A 20,619-nucleotide genomic window follows, 5' to 3' on the forward strand; every position below is an offset into this window, starting at 1 on the left:
TTTCACTATAGTGTTTGTGCCGAATCTATTTCAAACTCTATTCCAAATACAATTAATTCTAATAATCAATCTTGCTATGAAGTTTTAGCATCCAATTGATCCTAATCCGATCTTGAATGAACATGCAATTATATCAAAATGATGATTTTAATCTCAGATTCTTGGTCAATTATTTAATGCTAATCTTAAGTGTGATAGAAGGATCTTGATACTTGATCCAAATCTAATAAACACAATGATTTTGATGTAGGAGAGATAAGATCTTGGATTGTATGTTACAGGAGCAAAATTTTAGAGTTGACATAGAGTGCTGAGTTGTGAAACATTCTTAAGAAGAGTCTGTACTTTAGTATAAAAATATACATAAATATTATGATTGATCCAAATGGTCAGATTGCTCACGGGTACTTAAGTAGTGTCATCATTGATAAAATTACTCAACATGGGCATGGAGGTACATATAAATTTTGGATTGAGTGCATTTAACTTTAGAAAGCCTAGGCTTTTCAAATTTTGAGGGTAAAATTTTTAAAAGGAGAAGAAAATGTGAAATCCAATCCAATTAGACCTACTTTAGACCAAAGTTGGTGGGCCTAGCAGACTTCATCCAAAATAGAAAAAAAAAGAGAGAGTCAAAATAGAGGATTGCGATAGCAATCCTCTATTTAAGTTCTCACTGTGGGATGTGGCATAAGGTGTGCTGGTTGAAGGAGTCATAGGCGGTGCCAATAGGTGCCAGCTATTGGAGTTGTTGCAATCATCGAATGGCTGTCATTAGCCCATCCCCTCCAAAAATTTTTGTGAAAGTTTCCTCATCCATTATGATTGATCCCCATCCAACTCGAATCCTTCTCCCTTTCCCTTTCTTCCTCTCAACTGGCAGTCATGAAGCCATGACCAAGCACCATAGCCCAAAATCTCTCCTCTCCATATGCTCTATTTTTACTCTTGATTCATGATCTATTACACTTTCTACCATTGGAGTCCTTCACCACCAGCCGTGACCCACCGCTGCCGCCTTTGGTTTTTTTTTGGCCTTGGATGCCACTACCAAGGTGACAAGGGGCAACGCCCCTTTCCTTTTCTCTTAGCCTCTCTATGTGTAGTTGAGCCAATGGCCACTCCGACCATGCCATCCCCATCTAGCCACTTTAGTTGCACCACCACTACATAGCCACCCGGCCATGCCCACATTAGGCCATCCTTTTCTCTCGATTTCTCTATACCATGGCGGGAACCCCTGTTGTGGCATGGGAGGAGGGGGAGAGAGAGAGAGAGGAAAAGAGAAAGAGAAAAGGCAAAAAAAAAAAGAGGGAGAGAGCAAAATATTTTCTTTTAATCTATGAATTAGATGTAATCCATGGATTTTAATTTGACCAGGTTGGAACTCGGATTTGATTAGTCAGGAGATGCGATCACAATCGAATTCTTTATATTCATATTTTGATTGATTTTTTTTGATTTGTGAGTTTTGCAAAATTTTAGGGCAAAAACTGTAAATTACGTATACCCCTATTGTATTTTATCATGCACGTGATGCAATTGAAAAATCTATCAATTGCTATGATAATTTGTTTAAATTGAGTATGTTATGTGATCTATATAAAATAATTGATAAAATATTGGGGGTTGATTGTTGGCACATGCTAAAGAGAGTATATTTTTTTATGTGATATCAGAGTTAGTTTCCTTCTGGACCCTCAGTGGGATGATCATTAGTGCATGACCGATAGACAGTATGTTAAGTAGTCTAGATCTAATCTCTTTTAGGCCTAGCCATGGGTCGATAGTGGCCATAGTTAGGAGGACTAGGAGAGTGAGAGTGGATGGAAGATCCTTGATTATTTTTAAAATTTATCTTGACCCATTGCAAATTTTGGATCTATGTTAACTGACAGATATGATATGTTTATATATTCATTCACATATTTTTTTTATAAAAAATCACGTAATTTGAAAATTTATATTTCATATATAAAATATTTAATTAAACTAAAGATTCTAGTAATTTACTGAGCTCGTAAAGTTCATTATATCTTTTTTTTTTTAGATATTTAGATGGGACTTGGGTTTGAGTAGCAAGAAGTTTAAGGATTAGAAGATTTGCTGTTTATTTAGAGAAATCGATTAGATTTATTCATTATAATTTTTTTTTTAAAATTATTATATTAGAGTATTCTATCACTACCTGAGTTAGAATGATGTAGCTGTGTGAATGTAAAGACAGGCTTTGCATGTCTTGTAGGCTCAAAACCTAAGGACGTGCGACCATTTATATTGTGCATCCGGCTCGGACCATCGGATCAAATATAAATAAATAAAAGATAAGACTTAATATATAAATATTAAAAATTTTCATAAGAAAGTTAAATGAAAAGCCTTCGTTGTTATTTTGCAAGGGACGTTGGATTCATTTTTTCATCCATTTATTCCTATGCAACATATCCTTTCAGATGAAAAAAAGGAACCAAGACATCTGATGAAATTGGAACAGTACAAGGGAGTTAGAAACAAACTACATATGTCCCTTTCTCATCTACTCGCATAGGCTTGAGTTGCTCATGAAACTATTGACACCAAGCTCACAGCGACAGAAAGCGGCGAATCGCAGGCTTCAGATACTCGAAAGCTGCAGCCCAACCTGCCTGTGAGGGGTGCAACCAGTCCCAATAGAAGTGGGTGTCTGGGTTGGAGCACAGAGAATACTTCTTCATCCCATTCTCATCTGTCTGTGCGCATGTTGAAGTGTTATCATTGCCATCACAGCATGGCTTCAGGATGTTTTCAAACTTGGGAGCTCCTTTCACTGTTAAAGAAAGCAAACTACAGTTAAAAGAAAAAGAAATAATTTTTTACATGTGTATCCTTCCAAATATTTAAATTTATATAAATATTTTTTTAAAATTGATATATGCATGTATATCCTCATAAAATACCTCTTTGTGTATATATACCTTTATCATTTAACACTGTTAAAAATTAATGGTTTAAAATTAAAATAACTAAAATATCCTTATAGATAGTTGTGCAAAGAGAAAAATTTATAAAGATACATATGTGAATAACAATTTTATGAGGGTATTCATATAAATTTGAATATTTGAAGGATATACACGTAAAAAACCCAAACTAGAAAACACCTCTCTTGATTTGTTAATTCTTTTCTTATTCTAATAGAAAAAAATTAATATATATAATTAAAATAATAAATTTATTTAATTTATTAATTTATATAGATAAAATGATCTTTTTATCAAATGATGAAAAAAATTATTTTATCTAGAAAATAAATGCACCTCTCTTGGTTTGTTAATTCTTTTCTTATTCTAATAGAAAAAAATTAATATATATAATTAAAATAATAAATTTACTTAATTTATTAATTTATATAGATAAAATGATCTTTTTATCAAATTATAGATCAAAATTATTTTATTTAGAAAATAAATAGATCGCAACCATTCATGTTTTCTCTAATATATAATAATATGCTTCTAAGAAAAGTATCTAAACCTGATATTAGATGAATAGCTTGTATATTTGTATAGAATGGATATAATTATGGATTTAGACATTATATAATAATAATAATTTATAATCTTATTATATTTTATTTTAAAAATTTTTATCAAAAATATCATTATGAAGTATATAAGATATATCATGTTGTTATAAGATGGACATAATCATTCCATCTTGTATAAAAATAAAATATAATATAGTATTCTAATATATAAAGTATCATATAATATTATTATCGTGTTGTTATATTATGTAATATATTACTACATTGTAGAGTAAGAGGGCTTGAATCCATCTAGATGAAATAAATAAAAATTAAACTAAAATTTTTTGTATGTATGTCTTTTTAGCATTCAAATTTGCATGAATACCCTCATAAAATTGCTATTTGTATATATATCCTTATAAATTTTTTTTTACACATTTACCTATAAGGATATTTTAGTCATTTAAATTTTAAACTGTTGATTTTTTAACGGTATAAAATAATGTGGGTACATATGCAAAAAAATAAAAAGAAAGAAGGATATACATGCAAAATAGATATTTTATAAGGATATATATATATATATAAATATCAATTTTGAAAGAATATTCATGCAAATTTGAATATTTGAAAGGGTATACACGTAAAAAATTCAAAAAGAAATTGGCATCTAACATAAAAGTAAAGAGATTAAAAAGATATTCTAGCTCCTACCCAAAAAAAAAAAAAGATTTTCTAGCCATTTGGTTGTAATAGTTGTAAGTTTTAAAGCAAAAATCTCCTTATTATAATCTTATTGAAGAAAGAAAAAGAAAAAAAACCTTCACATGACTTAGAAAATGAAGGATACAAAATTCACCAACATAAGATATATGCTATACACATAGTTTATGAAAAATGTAACTCATGGGTGGCAATCAGGTCAAATCGAACTAGATACAGATAAAGTCGGATGCAAGATAGGTTAGATATTTGTTGATCTGATTTCAAAATGTTTATTTGATAGATCAAAAATCCAGATCCAAACCTAACTATTTTATTGTATAGGTAATCCAACTCAACATACAATTGGTTGAATTAAGTTAAACGGGTTAAGTATTGCCACCATATTCATTTAGAGTTAATAGTACTACTGTTTTAGATCTAAGTCGCTTGACATGACCTAATATAGAGGATAAGAAATTGGATCCAACCAACATATATAACAACACGAGTTGTTAAAAGACAACTTCACCTTGATTGATGATGGAGTCGAAGGCTGTAAAAAGATCGAGGCTGAAGAAGGTGTTGGTGCCTGCTCCATTCAGCTCCTTGATTAGAGTTTCCAGCATTTGATTGTGAGCTTGTCCTTCGAAGTGGATGGTAGAATCGCACTTTGTGTAGTTAGTAACCCTGGTCATGTAGGGAGTGCATCCCACAGGATGCAGGTTGGTGACCAACACCTTGCGCACACCAATATCATGGATGCGCTTTAATTCTGTCTTGAGCTGTTGGAACAGACGGTTCACGAAATCCAAAGTAGCCTGTGCGCATAACCAGGAAAGAGATGAATCCAAATAGAAGTGCTTATGTTAACTACAACTGCACGAACGTTTTGGTGTGATGGTCCCGTACCAGATAAATTTGAAAAAATTGATCAGTATATAATAGTTTAGTAGTTACTAACCACTAATTGGACTTAGGCATTTTGGGCCACATGATTTAGGCACGATTCAGTTGTCGGTTGGTAAAATATGTATGTTTGGGACGTTACAAAATATCAGAGCCAGAATCAAGTGGGCCCGACGAGGATATCAGAAATTTAAGTGGGAGAGATTGTGATAGTGATAGTTTCATACCGGATAAAATGAAAAAAATTGACCAGCATTTTGGGTCACGTGATTTAAGTCCGATATATTCAGTTATTGGTTAGTAAATTATTTAGATTTGGGGCATTACACAAACCATCAGCATTGGAAAATTTAAGGGCATGTCCCTAGAAGTTAACGAGGGCCACCTCATCCTCCTTGTTATGAGACAGCTATTTTACGTTAATAAAAACTAGTGCTGATTAGGATGTTAGGGGCATATATTTGGAGGGATACCCTCTATATTTATATATGATATAGTAGCCTAGCTACAGGTGGCACTTGTGATATTGTAATCTGATACTGTAAAGTAGTATAAACTAGCTGGTAGCTTCCAATACCTCTCTTTTTTTTTTTTTTTTTTGGGTACATGGGAAGTAAGCATATGTGCTGCAAGTCTAGCTAGGATAGCAACACTGGTTCAGCTTGCATGCAAGGAGCATGAAATTGCCTTGCGTTACTGTATAAAGATCAATGCTTCTGAGACTCCATGGTCCCTTTTTCTTTTGGTAAGACCAGTCTCGTTCACTGTTAGATGTGGCATTTCTCCTATTTGTATGTTAGGCCAAAACCATGTCTCAAATCCAAATGTGAGCTAGAGAGCCTAGTTTGACTCCGAAGAAAAACCTGAAAATTTTTCGTCAAAAACAAATCCAAATTTTTCTGAGTCTAACTCGGCTCTCTCAAAATTTGAACGAGAGAGCAGTTAGCAGAAAAATCTATATATGAACTAAAAAATATTTGCAACTATCTGAAATCTTGGTATTCAACTCTTGTGGACCAGACTTCTGAAGAATTAAAAACCTCCAAGAAGTATAATTCTTTCGAATAATTGTGGTTTAGAAAGGCATGTTTCAAGCTTCTCCAAAAAAAAAAAAAAAAAATGGTCACTTGTTTTCGGTTTTAGCATCACTTCTGATAACACCAGCCAATTAAAGAGTTCCCATGGATCTTATAGGGCACTTACAGTGTCACTGCCTTTAGTTTCCTTGTAATATTTGTAGTCATTGCCGGAGACGGAAACCAGCGCCACCGACGACTTGAGATCATATTCGGGGAAGACGCCTGCTTTAACCTGCCACTGGAATGCATCAACCTGAAGCGTTAGGTTGTCCTGAAAGTTGCTATTGTCAAAGATGCCGCTCCCAGCACGTGCGAAGTTCATGCCATATGGTAGCAGTTTCTTGGACACCTCCAGCCTCCTATACTTGTAAGGAAGGGGAGATCTGATTCCAAGAAATGAAGCTGCCACCCATGTCGAAATATTAATTTGTTAGTGAAATATTAAGTAGAAAATTAATTAAGCTAGTTGAAGAAAAGAGCAAAAACAAATGAACACATCCGATATAGGTTTAACCTTATGTGATTCTATTTCCACAAATTAATAAATACTGGTCAAGTTTGGCTGAAAATATGAAAATTCATTGAAGTTTTAGGCAGAAGCTATGGAACGTCAGCCAGTTTAATTTGGAACGAAATCAGTTAGATTTGGTTGAAAAGTTTCATTTTAATTAAGCAAGAGTACTCCAAATCTTGGAATTTGTAGCCCAACCATTGGTGTTAAGGAATGGGAGATCTGATTCCAGGTAAAGAAGCTGCCACACCATGTGGAAACAGCAAGCACTGAAACTTCTGACCATAAATGAAGTGTTTAAATAGAATAATTGTTATGGTCTGGACTGAACCATGAGAAAAGAGAGTAGGTGAAAAGCATGAAAGTAAGAGATCATTCCATGGTTTACTCTATTGTAAGTATCGCATGAAAAGGAGGATCACGTGATGGACAATAATAATAACCATAAGTTGGATTATTTATACCAGCAGTAGGTCAGTTATGACTCGAAAACTGTATAAATTGGTCATTAAAAAAAAAAAAAAAAAAGATGATTGCACTTTATAGTGAGCTAGAGAATCGAAGAGTTGATTGGTACTGATGTCCATAGGGCTAGAAATTTATGGAATGAAGCCTTTGATAAAAAGAAGAAACATAAAAGAGCAAAACATGCAAAGAGTCATAGCATTTCCAACCATGCAAAGAGAAAGCAAAGCCAATACTTTGTAGAATGATAAAGATCAGATATATATAAGAGAGAGCATGAGAAAGAAGAGAGATGCACTGACCGACGTAGTCGGTGAGAAGCCTTCCATTGGAGAACCGGCCAGTTGGCTTATGAGGAAATGTCATACCATATGGTTCATACCATGAAGCGGTGAACATGTTCCCTAGGTTCCCGAGGTTCCCAGTGTCGGCGTAGGAATCGCCGAACACGAAAAGCTTCTTATAATGAGCACCATTAGATCTTTTATGCCTTTGAGTAGAAGCACGAGCATTCACCTCACTCCCTACAATATAACAAACAAAGAAGAAGGAATGAGAATTAAGAAAAGAAAGTAATTTTAACACAAAAGATAGACAAAATGAGGCTGACCCATTGAGAGAAAGACCAAGGAGAAGGCAAAGAAGAGGAGGAAGAAATGCCTCAAAGCCTTCTCCATGGTGAAAGAGAGGAGGGGGGAGAGAAAGGAGCTAGAGAGAGAGAGGGTGGTATGGGTACGATCGAGGGACATTTATATATGAGCCAAGGAACACATACAGGCAAAGGTACGAGTGGTGGAAAATTAACCATAAGTTTGTCATTATCCATTTGTCTTGAAACAAGTATTTACAGCTCATAGCTTGTGCTACTATTTTTGGATTTTGAAGGGTAATCCAAATTTGACCTAACAACTGTGTGACCCGAAGGTTCAGCTTTGACCTAAACATCCGATAGTTTAGGAGTTCATTTAGGGCATCTTATCCTACCATAGAACTACAAGTCCGGGGAGCCATATGTTTGCTCATCCCCATGCCTCTATCAAGTTAGTCCGATTCTCCCTTTCGAGATAGGGAGGCAGTCCTCCATTACTTTTATTGCTTATACCAATCTTCATAATTTTAACAAATGGTCTATTCTATATAATTAAAAATGCTCCAAACTTTCTGGAGAATTTGGAAAAAAAAATCAAGGATATTCCTAACTCTCTTCCAATTTTCTGATTTTTCATTTGGGTTAACTTTTTTTATCATATTTCTTTCTAACTGATATTGTTCTCTCTTCCAAGTTGCATTTCTTTAATCTATTTTAATATAAGTCGAGTGGCTCCTTTTAGCCTCCCTTTATCATCAGAAAAAAAAGAAATAAAATAAAATAGACAGAGAGAGACAAAGAAGCAAGCAAGTGCATGCTTTAAAAATAATCATAATATATATATATATATAATTATTGGAGAGTTTTGAAGATAAAGAAGATAAGTAGATCAAGTAAATAGGCACATAAAAATAAAAACACAAAGAGAACACAAAAACTATGTGGTTCGGCCGAAATCTACGTCTATGGATAATGAAACAGAGATGCATTATTTCAGAATTGGAATACAAAGAGAAAAACTCTCAAATCCTAATCTCTTTACATCCTTGTCTCATAATCTCCCATGCATAATATGCACCATGCACCACCAAAAATCCATAGTCTTATCCTCCTATTTATAGAGGTATAAGATCTCCAACTAAATAAGAAATACTATAACCCTTATTTAGTTGAAAAATATAAGATATAAAATCTCTAACTAAATAAAAAATACTGTAACCCTTATTTAATTAGGAAATACATAATATAAAATCTCTATCTTGATAAAAAAAAGTCCTAGACATTCGAATTGGAGTCAATAACTCAACAATCTGCATCTTGACTTCAATTTAAAAAGTGCAGAGCTCCACCATCTCCACAATCTTTGAATAGACTATACAAAAATGCTAATGGAACCAATCATAATATGACACGGATCGTTTTTTTTTCGAGATGCATGGTCTTACCTCCACTATATTTATTCCTCTAAACTGTGGCTCCTCATAGGTTGTATAGGTTAAAATCAGGTGACAATTTTGCCTTCCAAACTTGACGAGATCCCATCTGGATGTGCATAATTTCACCTTACGCATATACTCTATACCTCATCGATAACAGATAGTCCAGTGGAATCAAATTTTTCTTCAAATTGGGGACATGACGTACATCTTGGAGTGTCACACTGAACCATCAGATGACTTCATCCAAATTATTTCTATACCAATAATCCAGTAGTCAATGTTATCTACTAGATACACTGTACCATTCTTCACGGATTTATAAGTTGAGAAGCAATCCCTATTAGAAGTGATATGGTAGGAACTAGCGGAATCAATAACTTAGTCATCATGCTCAACATTGGTATTGTTGGTTACTACATAGATATCTCCATCATTCAAGTCACAAATAAATATTGCATCCTCCTTTTTCTTGTAATCTTGGCTATCCTCTGAATTTTTTTCACATCAAACTTTTAAATTCAAACAATCTACCTTGGATGACATGCCCCTTTTTCTTACAATAATAACAGTGGATTGCATTATTTTTATTTTTTTGAACTACCAATTTAGAGTCGTTATTGTCATTCTCACCTCCACCTAGCTGCTTATCAATCTACTTTTTGAATAGTAAAGCTGACTTAATTTTCTCTACTTCAATCAATTTTTTTCGATGCCAAAGAAGGTGGTAGAGAACACAAAAAGGTAATAGCCTCATCTAACTTCACTTCCAAAGCTTTGAGATCAGCAATAATCTGATTAAACATATTTAAATATGATCGAATAGATGTACCTTCTTTCATATGTAGAGTCTGCAGTCGGACCTTCAAAAACCATTTATAGGAGGTGGAGTTTATCAAACACAGCAATTTCAACTTATTCTATAAATCTGCAGTAAATATTTTAGGCAAGACCTCTCTAACCACACTGTCAGAAAGATAGAGACAAATAGTTGAAGATGCTTGATAGTCTATATCTTATGTCTGCTCTTCCTTCAGCATCGAAGATATTTTTGCATTTTTCAAAAGAGCTGAATTAAATCCATTCTGAATCAAAATATCCTCCATCCTGGCCATCAAATTTCTCAATTTCAAACTTTTTAAATATCTTGAAATTAAAATAAAAATATCTTGGTGTCTGAATTTTGCAAAAATAACCCCAAAAATGGATTTAGCACGTTCAAAAACTTTAAGAATCAATATTAGAACTCAAAAAATTAGTCTAAAAATGTGTAAATCGGTGGGTCAAATGGCTGATGATGTGGTAGTAGTGTTGACATGGTCGATCATGTGTCAGTTGATTCAATAGATGCTGGCGTGGTCAATGATGTGACAGAAAGCATTAGCTGCAATCTTAACTTTGACCAATGCATTAGAGGGCTTACCGACTTCTGATTGATGCGAAATTTCACCTCCCACTATTTTTCTATGTTGGGAACATAGCCGTCTAGTTAGTTTTTTAGTTTGAGACCTCGGGATGTATAAAATAGTGCTGATAGCCCTTATATGTGTTTAGAAATCATCCGCTACGTACACAAATTTTGATCAATCTTGTCCCAAAAGAATAGAAAAAATCTAATAATGCTTTGATACCAATTATTGGAGACTTTTGGAGACAAGTTGATCAAGCAAATAAGCACATAAAAATAAAAACATAGAGAGAATACAGAAACTTACGTGGTTCGATCGAAGCCTACGTCTACAGGTGATAGAACGTAGACACACTATTTCATAATTTGAATACAAAGTGAAAAACTCTCAAACTCTAATCTCTTTGCACCTTTTCTCATAATCTCCCATGCATCATGCACTATGCACGATCAAAAACCCATAACCTTCCCCTCCTATTTATAGAAGTATAAGATCTCCAACTAAATAGAAAATTTTGTAATCTTTATTTAGTTAGAAAATATAAGGTATAAAATCTCTAACTAAATATAAAATACTGTAATCCTTATTTAGTTAGAAAATATATGGTATAAAATCTATATCTTAATAAAAAAATTTTGGATATTCAAATTGGAGTCAATAACTCAACCAAAATTTTATATAAATAATATAGTAAAAACATAAAATTTTAAGATTTAAACTATTGAATGATACTATTTTTTATATGGATTGTACGTATCAAAGATGATATAAGAATAACCATGTGCACAGCACATGTCAATATCTAGTATTACAAGCCACTGGATCTTGTGCCATCTATATGGTTCATTGAATGAGGAGCAATCGATGGAGAGTTACCATCCCATCAATCAAGATAAATTATAATATGTGATAAATACATATTTATTTTAACTTATATATTCTTTGATACTTAATTTATTTGAATCTATGCGAGGGAGATGGATATTTCTAAAAAAAATATATATTTTTTTATGAGAGGAGAACATACGAAGCTTACAACTTTAAAATATTTTTATATTTAATTATCTAATTTTTTTGACTTCTGTAAATAGATTTAGTAGGATTAAGGTGTGTGTATATATATATATTGGAAAAAATCGATCGACCCCCATAAATCGATTGATCTCCAGCGCAGACCGACCGACACCCGACTCTAACCCCACAAATAGATATAACCCTGAAAGCGACTACCGATGGAACATCGACCAAGCAAGCTGACACTACTCTTAACCAACCAACCGAACACACCTCACCGACCTATTGCCGGCTGACCGACTAATAATTTGACTACTACTGATCGACAGCGGATGACTTAGACCATCGGTATAACAGAACTACTAGTCGACGGTCGCTCATGAATTCTACCGACATATGGTCAGCCAGTCAATCTACATATACCATAACCGTCACAAATGGTTACCGGCCGCATATCACAGTGCGATCAATGAAAATTAACGATTCACTACATGATTATGACCCAATGATTTAGCATCATAAAATACGGGACTACGTCCGACGGTTACGAAAATCTCATCTATAAAAAGGGGTAAGAAAAATGAGGCTAGTAAGCCAATTTTGGGCCAAAACTCTACTACTGCTTACATTCAACTCCTGTTCACCAATTTCTCTCTCTGACTTAAGCATCGGAGGGTCTCCATCAGAGACAACTCTGATCAGTGTGAACGTTGTTTTGCAGGTTCTCGTTCCCGATGATAGACCCTCATAAACCGACTGATCTCCAACACAGACCGACCGACATCCGACTCTGGCCCCACAAACAGACATGATCCTGAAAGCAACTACCGACCGAACATTGACCAAGCAGGCCGACACTACACTCAATCGACCAACTGAACATACCTCACTGACCTATTACCGGCTGATCGACAATGATTCAACTATTACCGATCGACAGTGGATGACTTAAACCATCGGTATAACAAAACTACTAGTCGACAGTCGCTCATGGATTCTACCAACATATGGTCGACTAGTCAACCCAGATATACCATAACCGTCATGAACGATTATCGACCGCATATCACAGTACGATCAGTGACAATTAATGATTCACTACATGATTATGGCCCGATAATTTAGTACCATAAAATACGAGACCACATCCGATGGTTACGAAAATCTCATCTATAAAAGGGAGGTAAGGAAAACGGGGTTGGTAAGCCAACTCTGGGCCAAAACTCTGCTACTGCTTACATTCAACTCTTGTTCACTAACTTTCCTCTCTGACTTAAGCATTGTAGGGTCCCCATCAAAGCCAACTCCAGTCAGTGTGGAGGTTGTTTTGTAGGTTCTCATTCTCGACAACAAGTGATGAGAGAGTTGGCTGCAATAGATTGGCACGTCAGGTACGAGAGAAGACAACTCGCAATGATAAAAATTAGAGCTCAACGATCAACAGCAACCGAATCGATGAAGTACTCTTCCCATCGGAAAGAGGCTCCTCCCCTGCCTCCGATAGCAGAGCCCAGTTCTCCGTAAGCCGTGGTCACCACAGACGTCCAGATTGCTGCAATCATGCAGCAAATAAATGTTCTTATAGAGGTGGTCAGAAGCCTCCAGCAGCAGCAGACTCAGCCACCACAGCTGTCAGTGGAGCAATCGGTGGCGCATTCGGTGCCATCCAGGCACAGCTGCCGTCATCCACGGTAATCTCCATCTCTTCCTCTAGAGCAGCCGTCTTGGCTCTCTAATCGGGATGAGCAGCGGCACTCACGGTGCTCTCGACACACCACCCACCATTCACGATGCCCCTCTCCTTCTCAATTAGATCGAGCAAGGAAGGAAAAGCAATCGCGAACACTGTCTGCTTGCCCCTCTAACTCATCGAGAGGTTCAACTCCTGGAGTTTCCCACCATCAACGGTTCGAAGACTACGAACGTAAGTTCGAAGAAATCGATCACCGACTTACCTAACTACGGGTGGACGGTCAGAAATCTTTAAACGATTTTGATTTTCATATTGCCCAACCTCTCTCTCGATATATCTTAGGTGAACTGATCCTAACTCGGTTCAAGATGCCGCACGTGAAACCCTATGAAGGTTCCACCGACCCAGTTGATCACCTTAAGAGCTACAAGGCTCTCATGATAATCCAAGGGGCAACCGACATCCTTCTATGCATCGGCTTCCCGACCATACTTTGAAAAGTTGCTCGAGTCTGATACTCTGAGCTTCGATCGAAAAGCATCCACTCTTTCGGACAGCTAGAACATTCTTTCGTGGCCGACTTCAGCACCAGTCGGAAGCTGCCATGAACCTCGGATAGTCTCTTCTCAATCAAATAAGGAGAGACTGAAACACTCTGAAATTTTGTGGCCTGATTCAACGCGGCCACGCTCGAGATCAAGGACCTCAATGAAGACATGGCCCTGTCGGCCATGAAAAAAAATCTGAGAGGGTCTCGATTCACGTATTCACTGGACAAGACTCTCCCTCGGATATATGCTAAACTCTTGGAGCGCACGTACAAGTACATGCACACAGACGAAAGAGCCTCTGACCGATGCCAAACCGAAAGCAAAGGTCAGAAGAAGAAGCAGAAGAAGAGTGGGGCTCCGGTCGAATTAAGTAGGCCCCCGACTAATAAGCGAGCCTCACCCCGACGACGGAGTCCAAGGCTAACGTATAATAGGTATGACTCTTATATCCCTCTTTTTGCTCCTCATGTATAGATCCTCATGGAGATCAAAGGGGCAAAATATCTACGGCACCCTCCATCGATGAAAATGAGGAACCACGATCGAAGGAAGTATTGCCGATTTCATCGTGACCACAGCCATGACACCAAACAATGCATCCAGCTTAGGGATGAAATAGAGGCCCTGATACGACGAGACTATCTCGAAAAATATCAGAGGGATCCGTCGACTCAACCTCCAGCCGACTGAGGAAGCTAAAAATAATCAGCCAACTGTGGGAGTCATCAATATGATCTCCAGACGACTGAACTGAGGGATAACTCTCGAAGAAGAGTCGGCGAAATGACAACAACTCAATGTAATAACTTTTTCGAAAAAAGATATTTGAAAATTCAAACTCCTAGCGACGAAGCTGTTGTTGTTTCGACAATTAGCTAATGAAAGTACGATGGATGTTTTATTCTACTCGACTTCCTTTCGAATGCAACTACTCAAAGAATCAATTACTTTAGTGTCGACTATATTTCAGTCCTCTTGCAAAAACTGACATCCCGACTGTGATTTTAAAGCGACATCAAGTATGTAGGCTTTCACTGTAAAAACTAGAGGATCGACTATCTCGACATCGAATATACTTCGACTTTCACTGTAAAAGCCAGAAGATCGACTATCTCGATATCGAATATACTTCAACTTTCACTATAAAAGTCAGAGGATCGACTATCTTGACACCGATTACATTTCTGTTCCCTCGCAGAACCGACCCACCAACTACAACTGGAGGCCAGCACCAGCGATGCAGACTTTCTCCACAAAAGTCGTGCTGCCCTCATAGTCAGCTCTCCATTGAAGCAGCTAGCTAATTTGCGACTTAGTATCAACTAAGAAAGGCAAGATGCCAAGACGATCAAGATCGGATTGGAATTATACCGACATGGCCATGACCAGTCAAGGGATAATCGGCTTGCCATCGATTATCAAACAATATGACGTATAAACCTGATCAAGCTTCAGATAATGGATATTCAACTTACCATCATTATCCTAACTAAATACATCGAAAACTATGAGACTAGCAGATTCTACAAAGTCTGCGAAATAGTCAGATCTACGATCTACAATCAGAGATTATTCTACAAACAGACATTGCAAACTCGACGATACAGAGGAGCATTTCAGAACAGAAGTACTTCTTTCATTATCAAAAAAGAGATATTACAAAATTGGATCAACGTCCGATTACATCTTTCTTTACAAAAAGAGAAACCAAAAAAAATGCCGACTAATCTTCATCGCCGCCCTTCGCTCCACTAAAGAATCGGTAGGCCCACCTTGAATCAGCTTCTTCGATAAACTCCACCTTCTAGCTCGGGGGACGATATGACTTGAGTTGAGCTGTGAAGATGGTTGACTGATCACATTGCTCGGCCAACCACATCAACAGCTTGACCCATTCGTACGGAAACAGAGAGGGTCTCACCCGATCGACGACCACACCCTCCTCGTATAAGAGCTAAAGGAGGACTTCAGATTTTTGCCCATCGTCGAAGATGACCTTGATCGTGCAGCTGACACGGGGATGTGGGATATACAGTAACAGATCGTTGACCCCATCATCGGCACCAAAAGTGCAAAGCTGACGATGGCCCATAATACAATGTCGCTTCTGAAATTGACCAACAGTCGGATCCGAAAATGAGAGAACTTTCAGGCCCGACAGGGAGTCGTTGGCCGGAATCTCCGACCAACCACCCCCTGCAGGAATCTAGTCCATCGAAAAAACTGTCAAAGATTCAAGGAAACTTTTAAAAAAATGACAAGGAATGTTTTCGTATGAGAGCAGCTCTCTGACAGAGCTCTCCCATCAGAAGAGACAAAATAAGGGATGGATACCTGGCTGATAACAGTCCTTTATATAGAGGAGTGCCCAATGGCCCAGATGAAAGTAGCCAGATCGAGACCACGTCAGATGATGACACGTGGTAGCATCTAGATTCGTCATCGACCCGACAGTTCGACGCATCTGCACCATATTAAATCACATCACCTCCATCCACGTATACAGCTCCAACCCAATAACATCCTGACACATGGTGAAAATCTACATACCAGAATCAAATCGCACGATGCCGGTTCGTCTTTTCGAAATAACGTCTAGCACCGGCTCACCTTCCGCAAATGACGCATGATATCAAATCTTCCTGCTGATGCGATAGCTCAAAGACAATAAAGTGATTGATCGACTGTACTCTAGAGAATATGATGGCAGAGTCAGAATTCGACATGACAGACAACAACTCCTTTCATCCAAGGCAACTGACCACATGGTGATGCATGCGGTGACTCACCATTGGACTCAGAAGTGGGGGGGCAACTGTTGGGATAAATCGATCGACCCCCATAAACTGACTGATCTTCAGTGCAGACCGACCGACATTCGACTCGGGACCCACAAATAGACATGACCCTGAAAGTAACTACTGACCGAACATCGACCAAGCAGACCGACACTACTCTCAACCGACCAATCGAACACACCTCACTGATCTATTACTGACTGACCGACAAATGATTCGACTACTACCGATCGACAGCGGACGACTTATACCATCGACATAACAGAACTAGTAACCGATGGTCGCTCATAGATTCTACCGACATATGGTCGGTTCTACCGATATATGGTCGGTCAGTCAACCCAGATATACCATAACCATCATGAACGATTACCAACCGCATATCACGATGCGATCAGTGAGAATTAACGATTCACTACGTGATTATGGTCCGATGATTTAGCACCATAAAATACGGAACTACATCCGACGGTTACGAAAACCTCATCTATAAAAGGGGTAAGAAAAATAGGGCTAGTAAGCCAACTCTAGGCCAAAACTCTACTACTGCTTACATTCAACTCCTGTTCACCAACTTTTCTCTCTGACTTAAGCATCAGAGGATCTCCATCGGAGACAACTCCGATCAGTGTGGATGTTGTTTTGCAGATTTTTGTTTCCGACGACAGATGACGAGAGAGTTGACCGCAACAATAATCTTATCTTTCATAACCATTTTATTCACCCAAACTATCATGTTAGGTATTATTGGACATGCCTTCAAAATAATGGTAGAACATGCCTCAATGACAAGGCATATAGTTACGGTAAAATCAATATGAAGACCTACTAATAGAAGCTAATTAAAGGTGCAAATGTGCCAGGTTTGACATTATGGGTTTCATCACCTAATCTTTCTTTATAATTTTTAAATATTTTCTTTTCTAATTCCCATAAATGTATCCATTTACAATTAGTTTAATGTAATCCATCCAATTTACAAAAAAAAAGAAGTTGCGGAAGCGTCAAACTGAGCCAAGTGGAATTAATGCCGCTCAAGCTTAACAAATTCTTATGAAAGTAGTATTCAAGCTTGAGTGGAGCTTGATAATTACTCCAGAAAAATATGAAATAGTCGATGCTCTTTTTGGCCTTCTCCGATGCTTATAAGCTTTGCTAAGTGGATCCACAAAGCTTCCTCGAGTGTTGTGCGTGCATCGACTATGAAAGCATGGAAATTCGATCATCTACGATGATACTTGTAAGTGCCACAAAATTAGAATATTAACGAAAAGAACAAGACCTCTGCATGAATCTCTCACCTTCCCTCCTTGCTATTAGTGCCTCCACCATCTCCTTGTCCAGCTTCTCCCTAGTCTCTATGCAATATCGTCACTGTTGGGAATAGTATCCCAAAGCCAATCGTCAGCCTGTTGACGGTTGTGCTCCTTTTGTATTAGTACATGAATTATAAATAAATAAAAGTTATTTTGATATTTTTTTATCACAAATGTTTCATCTTCTAATGAACTCCTGTGTTGTGGTGAAGTCCTTAAGACTATTTAGACTCGACAAAGGAAGATTTGTCACTTAGTCCTTAAACATGTTCGCGATCAAATGATACGTTGTTACCAAGGACGACACCGTTTATCGAGCATAGGTCGTTGTGTGCCATATGGGTTGGTTGTCCTCATAACCAAAGAGTGTGGAGACACTGGTATGGCATACAGGTGAGATGTAATGGTACATCTGCACTGAATGTGACCAACTCCAGAGCTATTTCTGCTGTCAAGATTTGCTCCGATGGGATATGGGTATAAATGTCCCTCCGACCTGAGACCGCCACGGTGACTTGCAAGCAACTCACTGCACTTAGGCACTTGACTACCTGAATTTCTAATTCAATGACGGAAGGCTATTGGGTGTAGTCAAGTACTTGACTTGTCGGTGCGTGTGTCAAGATGGGATTGACCACTCCAGTTTAGGAGCTGTGTACAGTCGTGTTTCAATTTAGCAAAACCTTGGCCAGGGTAGTCCTAGTGAGGAGTCACAGGACTAATTGAGTTGAGCACGATTCGGATGATATCATCAGGGCTGACAGTTTAACCCTGAGTCGTCCTAAACACAGGGATCAAAAAGGATGAATTATACGGTAACCATATTCACGTAGGTTCTGAATATTACAATTGTAATTATTCGACCTATCCGATCGTCAGGTACCATTACTAGATGGTCACTTCAATTAGTACAGGAATTAGTTCTTGTGCTACCGGCTTAGGTTCGAACCTGCGGGGTCACACACATTAGTGGTTCCTTTCTGATCAGATGGCTGATTATGAGTCTTATGTGTCTGGAACTCTATGATTGAGAATTAGAATTCTCTGATCATGAGTTTCATACATTTTGGGTATCGGGGTCAAAATTTTGAATTTTAAATTTTGAATTTGAAATTTGAACTCTTTGATCAGGGTTTCATATCGATGGTCTCTAATGCCTGATTGCCCATCGGATTTAGACTGAATATTTATGAGAGGTTTAATTAATAATTTGATCGCTAATTAACTCAATTTGATTGAGTAATTATTTTTGGATCAAGTCCAATTGAATTGGATTCAGTTTGGATTGACCCGATTAGGTTAAATGTTGACCAAATCGCTAAGGTGGTTTAGTCTCTGATTTGATCAAGGATTAGGTTTAGTTAATTTTTAATTTGATTAGGATTTTATTGAGCCTAATTAAACCTAATTAAGTTGAATTTAATTTATTCTAATTATGCTTAACCTATTTAGATTAGGTTGGCTCAATTAGGTTCAAACCACCTTGACTTTTCTCCCTGCGCCACCTCACTTCTTCTGTGCATATTTAAATTCACGAGAAGCAACTTCTCATGAATTTTCTCCACGTAGAAGCCATCCCATGCCCACCCTTGTGTGCCAAATATCTGGATAAAAATAAGTTGGTTGGCCATTCAAATTCAAAAGAAAGTTTGAATTTGAATGAGCAACCAACTAATCCATGCGCCATGGTCTTATCTTGTGCACCCCATATTTTACATGAGAAAATGTTTCTCACGTAAACTCTCCATGCACAAATCAACTCACGCCCCTTCTCTTCTCACGCACAAGTGGATAGGGATGAGTTGGTTTTGCATTTGAATTCAAATTTGATTTGAATTCAAATGTGCAACCACTTATCTTTATCCTCTCACGCGGATAAGACACGTTCGACGTTGTTTTAAAAAGAGGAGAAAGGTGGGACGTGCATAGAAATTTTAGGAGAGAAACTTTGGGGTGTGAGAAAAGTTTGTGTGCAAGGAGAAGATCCAAAACCTTTCGAGAGAAAAAGAAAGAAAAGAAAGAAAATTGAGCGCAGGATTTCTAGTGTGTACCCTAGGGTTTCTACCTAGGGTTTGGGAAGTGAGATTGGTGTGCCACGAGTGTCGTGAGTCCACCAAATTTTAGGGAGAGATCCATCAGCCTCTCAAGCAATCGTGCAAATGATCTGGAGCATCTGAGGAGTCGGCACACATTGATCGAAGGAGTTCGATCAACATCTACCATCAAAAGGGTGAAATCACGAACTAGCATTCGTGAGGAGCTGATCAGATGGAAGCTTCATGTGGATGATTCGCAGAAGTCAGACATTTGTGTGGCTGTGACGTGATGATCAGAGCCCCCGACGGAGATCAGATTGCGGTGATCGACTACCCGCAAAAGGTGATGTGTTCTGAACACAGTACTGTAAAAGATTTACTGATTCAAATTTGAATTTCAAATTTAAATGCATGCTGTTGTATCATATTTAGATCCTAGTGTAGGATTAATTAGTATTAATTAATGAGATTAATTAATAATTCTGCTATAAAATAGTAATTTTAAAAAAATTTTAAAATTATCATTTTGCCCCTGCACTAAGTTTTCGCTACAAATGGTATCAGAGCATGGTTCTAGAATATGATATACATATGCAAGTGTAG

The 20,619-nt window shown here is 37.4% G+C and overlaps 1 protein-coding gene across 1 annotated transcript; it reads right to left on the reverse strand.

The window, feature by feature from the left end:
* Positions 1 to 2,366: 2,366 nt before the first annotated feature.
* On the reverse strand, positions 2,367 to 7,908 carry LOC105051132 (GDSL esterase/lipase At5g03610). The gene is made up of 5 exons (XM_010931430.4): positions 7,785 to 7,908; positions 7,477 to 7,698; positions 6,323 to 6,600; positions 4,743 to 5,031; positions 2,367 to 2,806 (listed from the first exon to the last, which is right to left on the reverse strand). The coding sequence occupies exons 1-5, from the start codon at positions 7,849 to 7,851 to the stop codon at positions 2,583 to 2,585; spliced, it is 1,080 nt and encodes a 359-aa protein (XP_010929732.1). The 5' UTR covers positions 7,852 to 7,908; the 3' UTR covers positions 2,367 to 2,582.
* Positions 7,909 to 20,619: the final 12,711 nt, after the last annotated feature.

This window comes from Elaeis guineensis, chromosome 9, assembly GCF_000442705.2.
Source record: "Elaeis guineensis isolate ETL-2024a chromosome 9, EG11, whole genome shotgun sequence".
NCBI lineage: Eukaryota > Viridiplantae > Streptophyta > Magnoliopsida > Arecales > Arecaceae > Elaeis > Elaeis guineensis.

Bases quoted from the DNA above. Each gene is read 5' to 3' on its own strand.
- LOC105051132 (XM_010931430.4), bottom strand. From the start codon at position 7,851: ATGGAGAAGGCTTTGAGGCATTTCTTCCTCCTCTTCTTTGCCTTCTCC. The intron at 7,699-7,784 runs GTCAGCCTCATT...GTTATATTGTAG, and splicing joins CTTGGTCTTTCTCTCAATGG to GGAGTGAGGTGAATGCTCGT. The intron at 5,032-6,322 runs GTAAGTGCCCTA...TTATGCGCACAG, and splicing joins AAACTAAAGGCAGTGACACT to GCTACTTTGGATTTCGTGAA.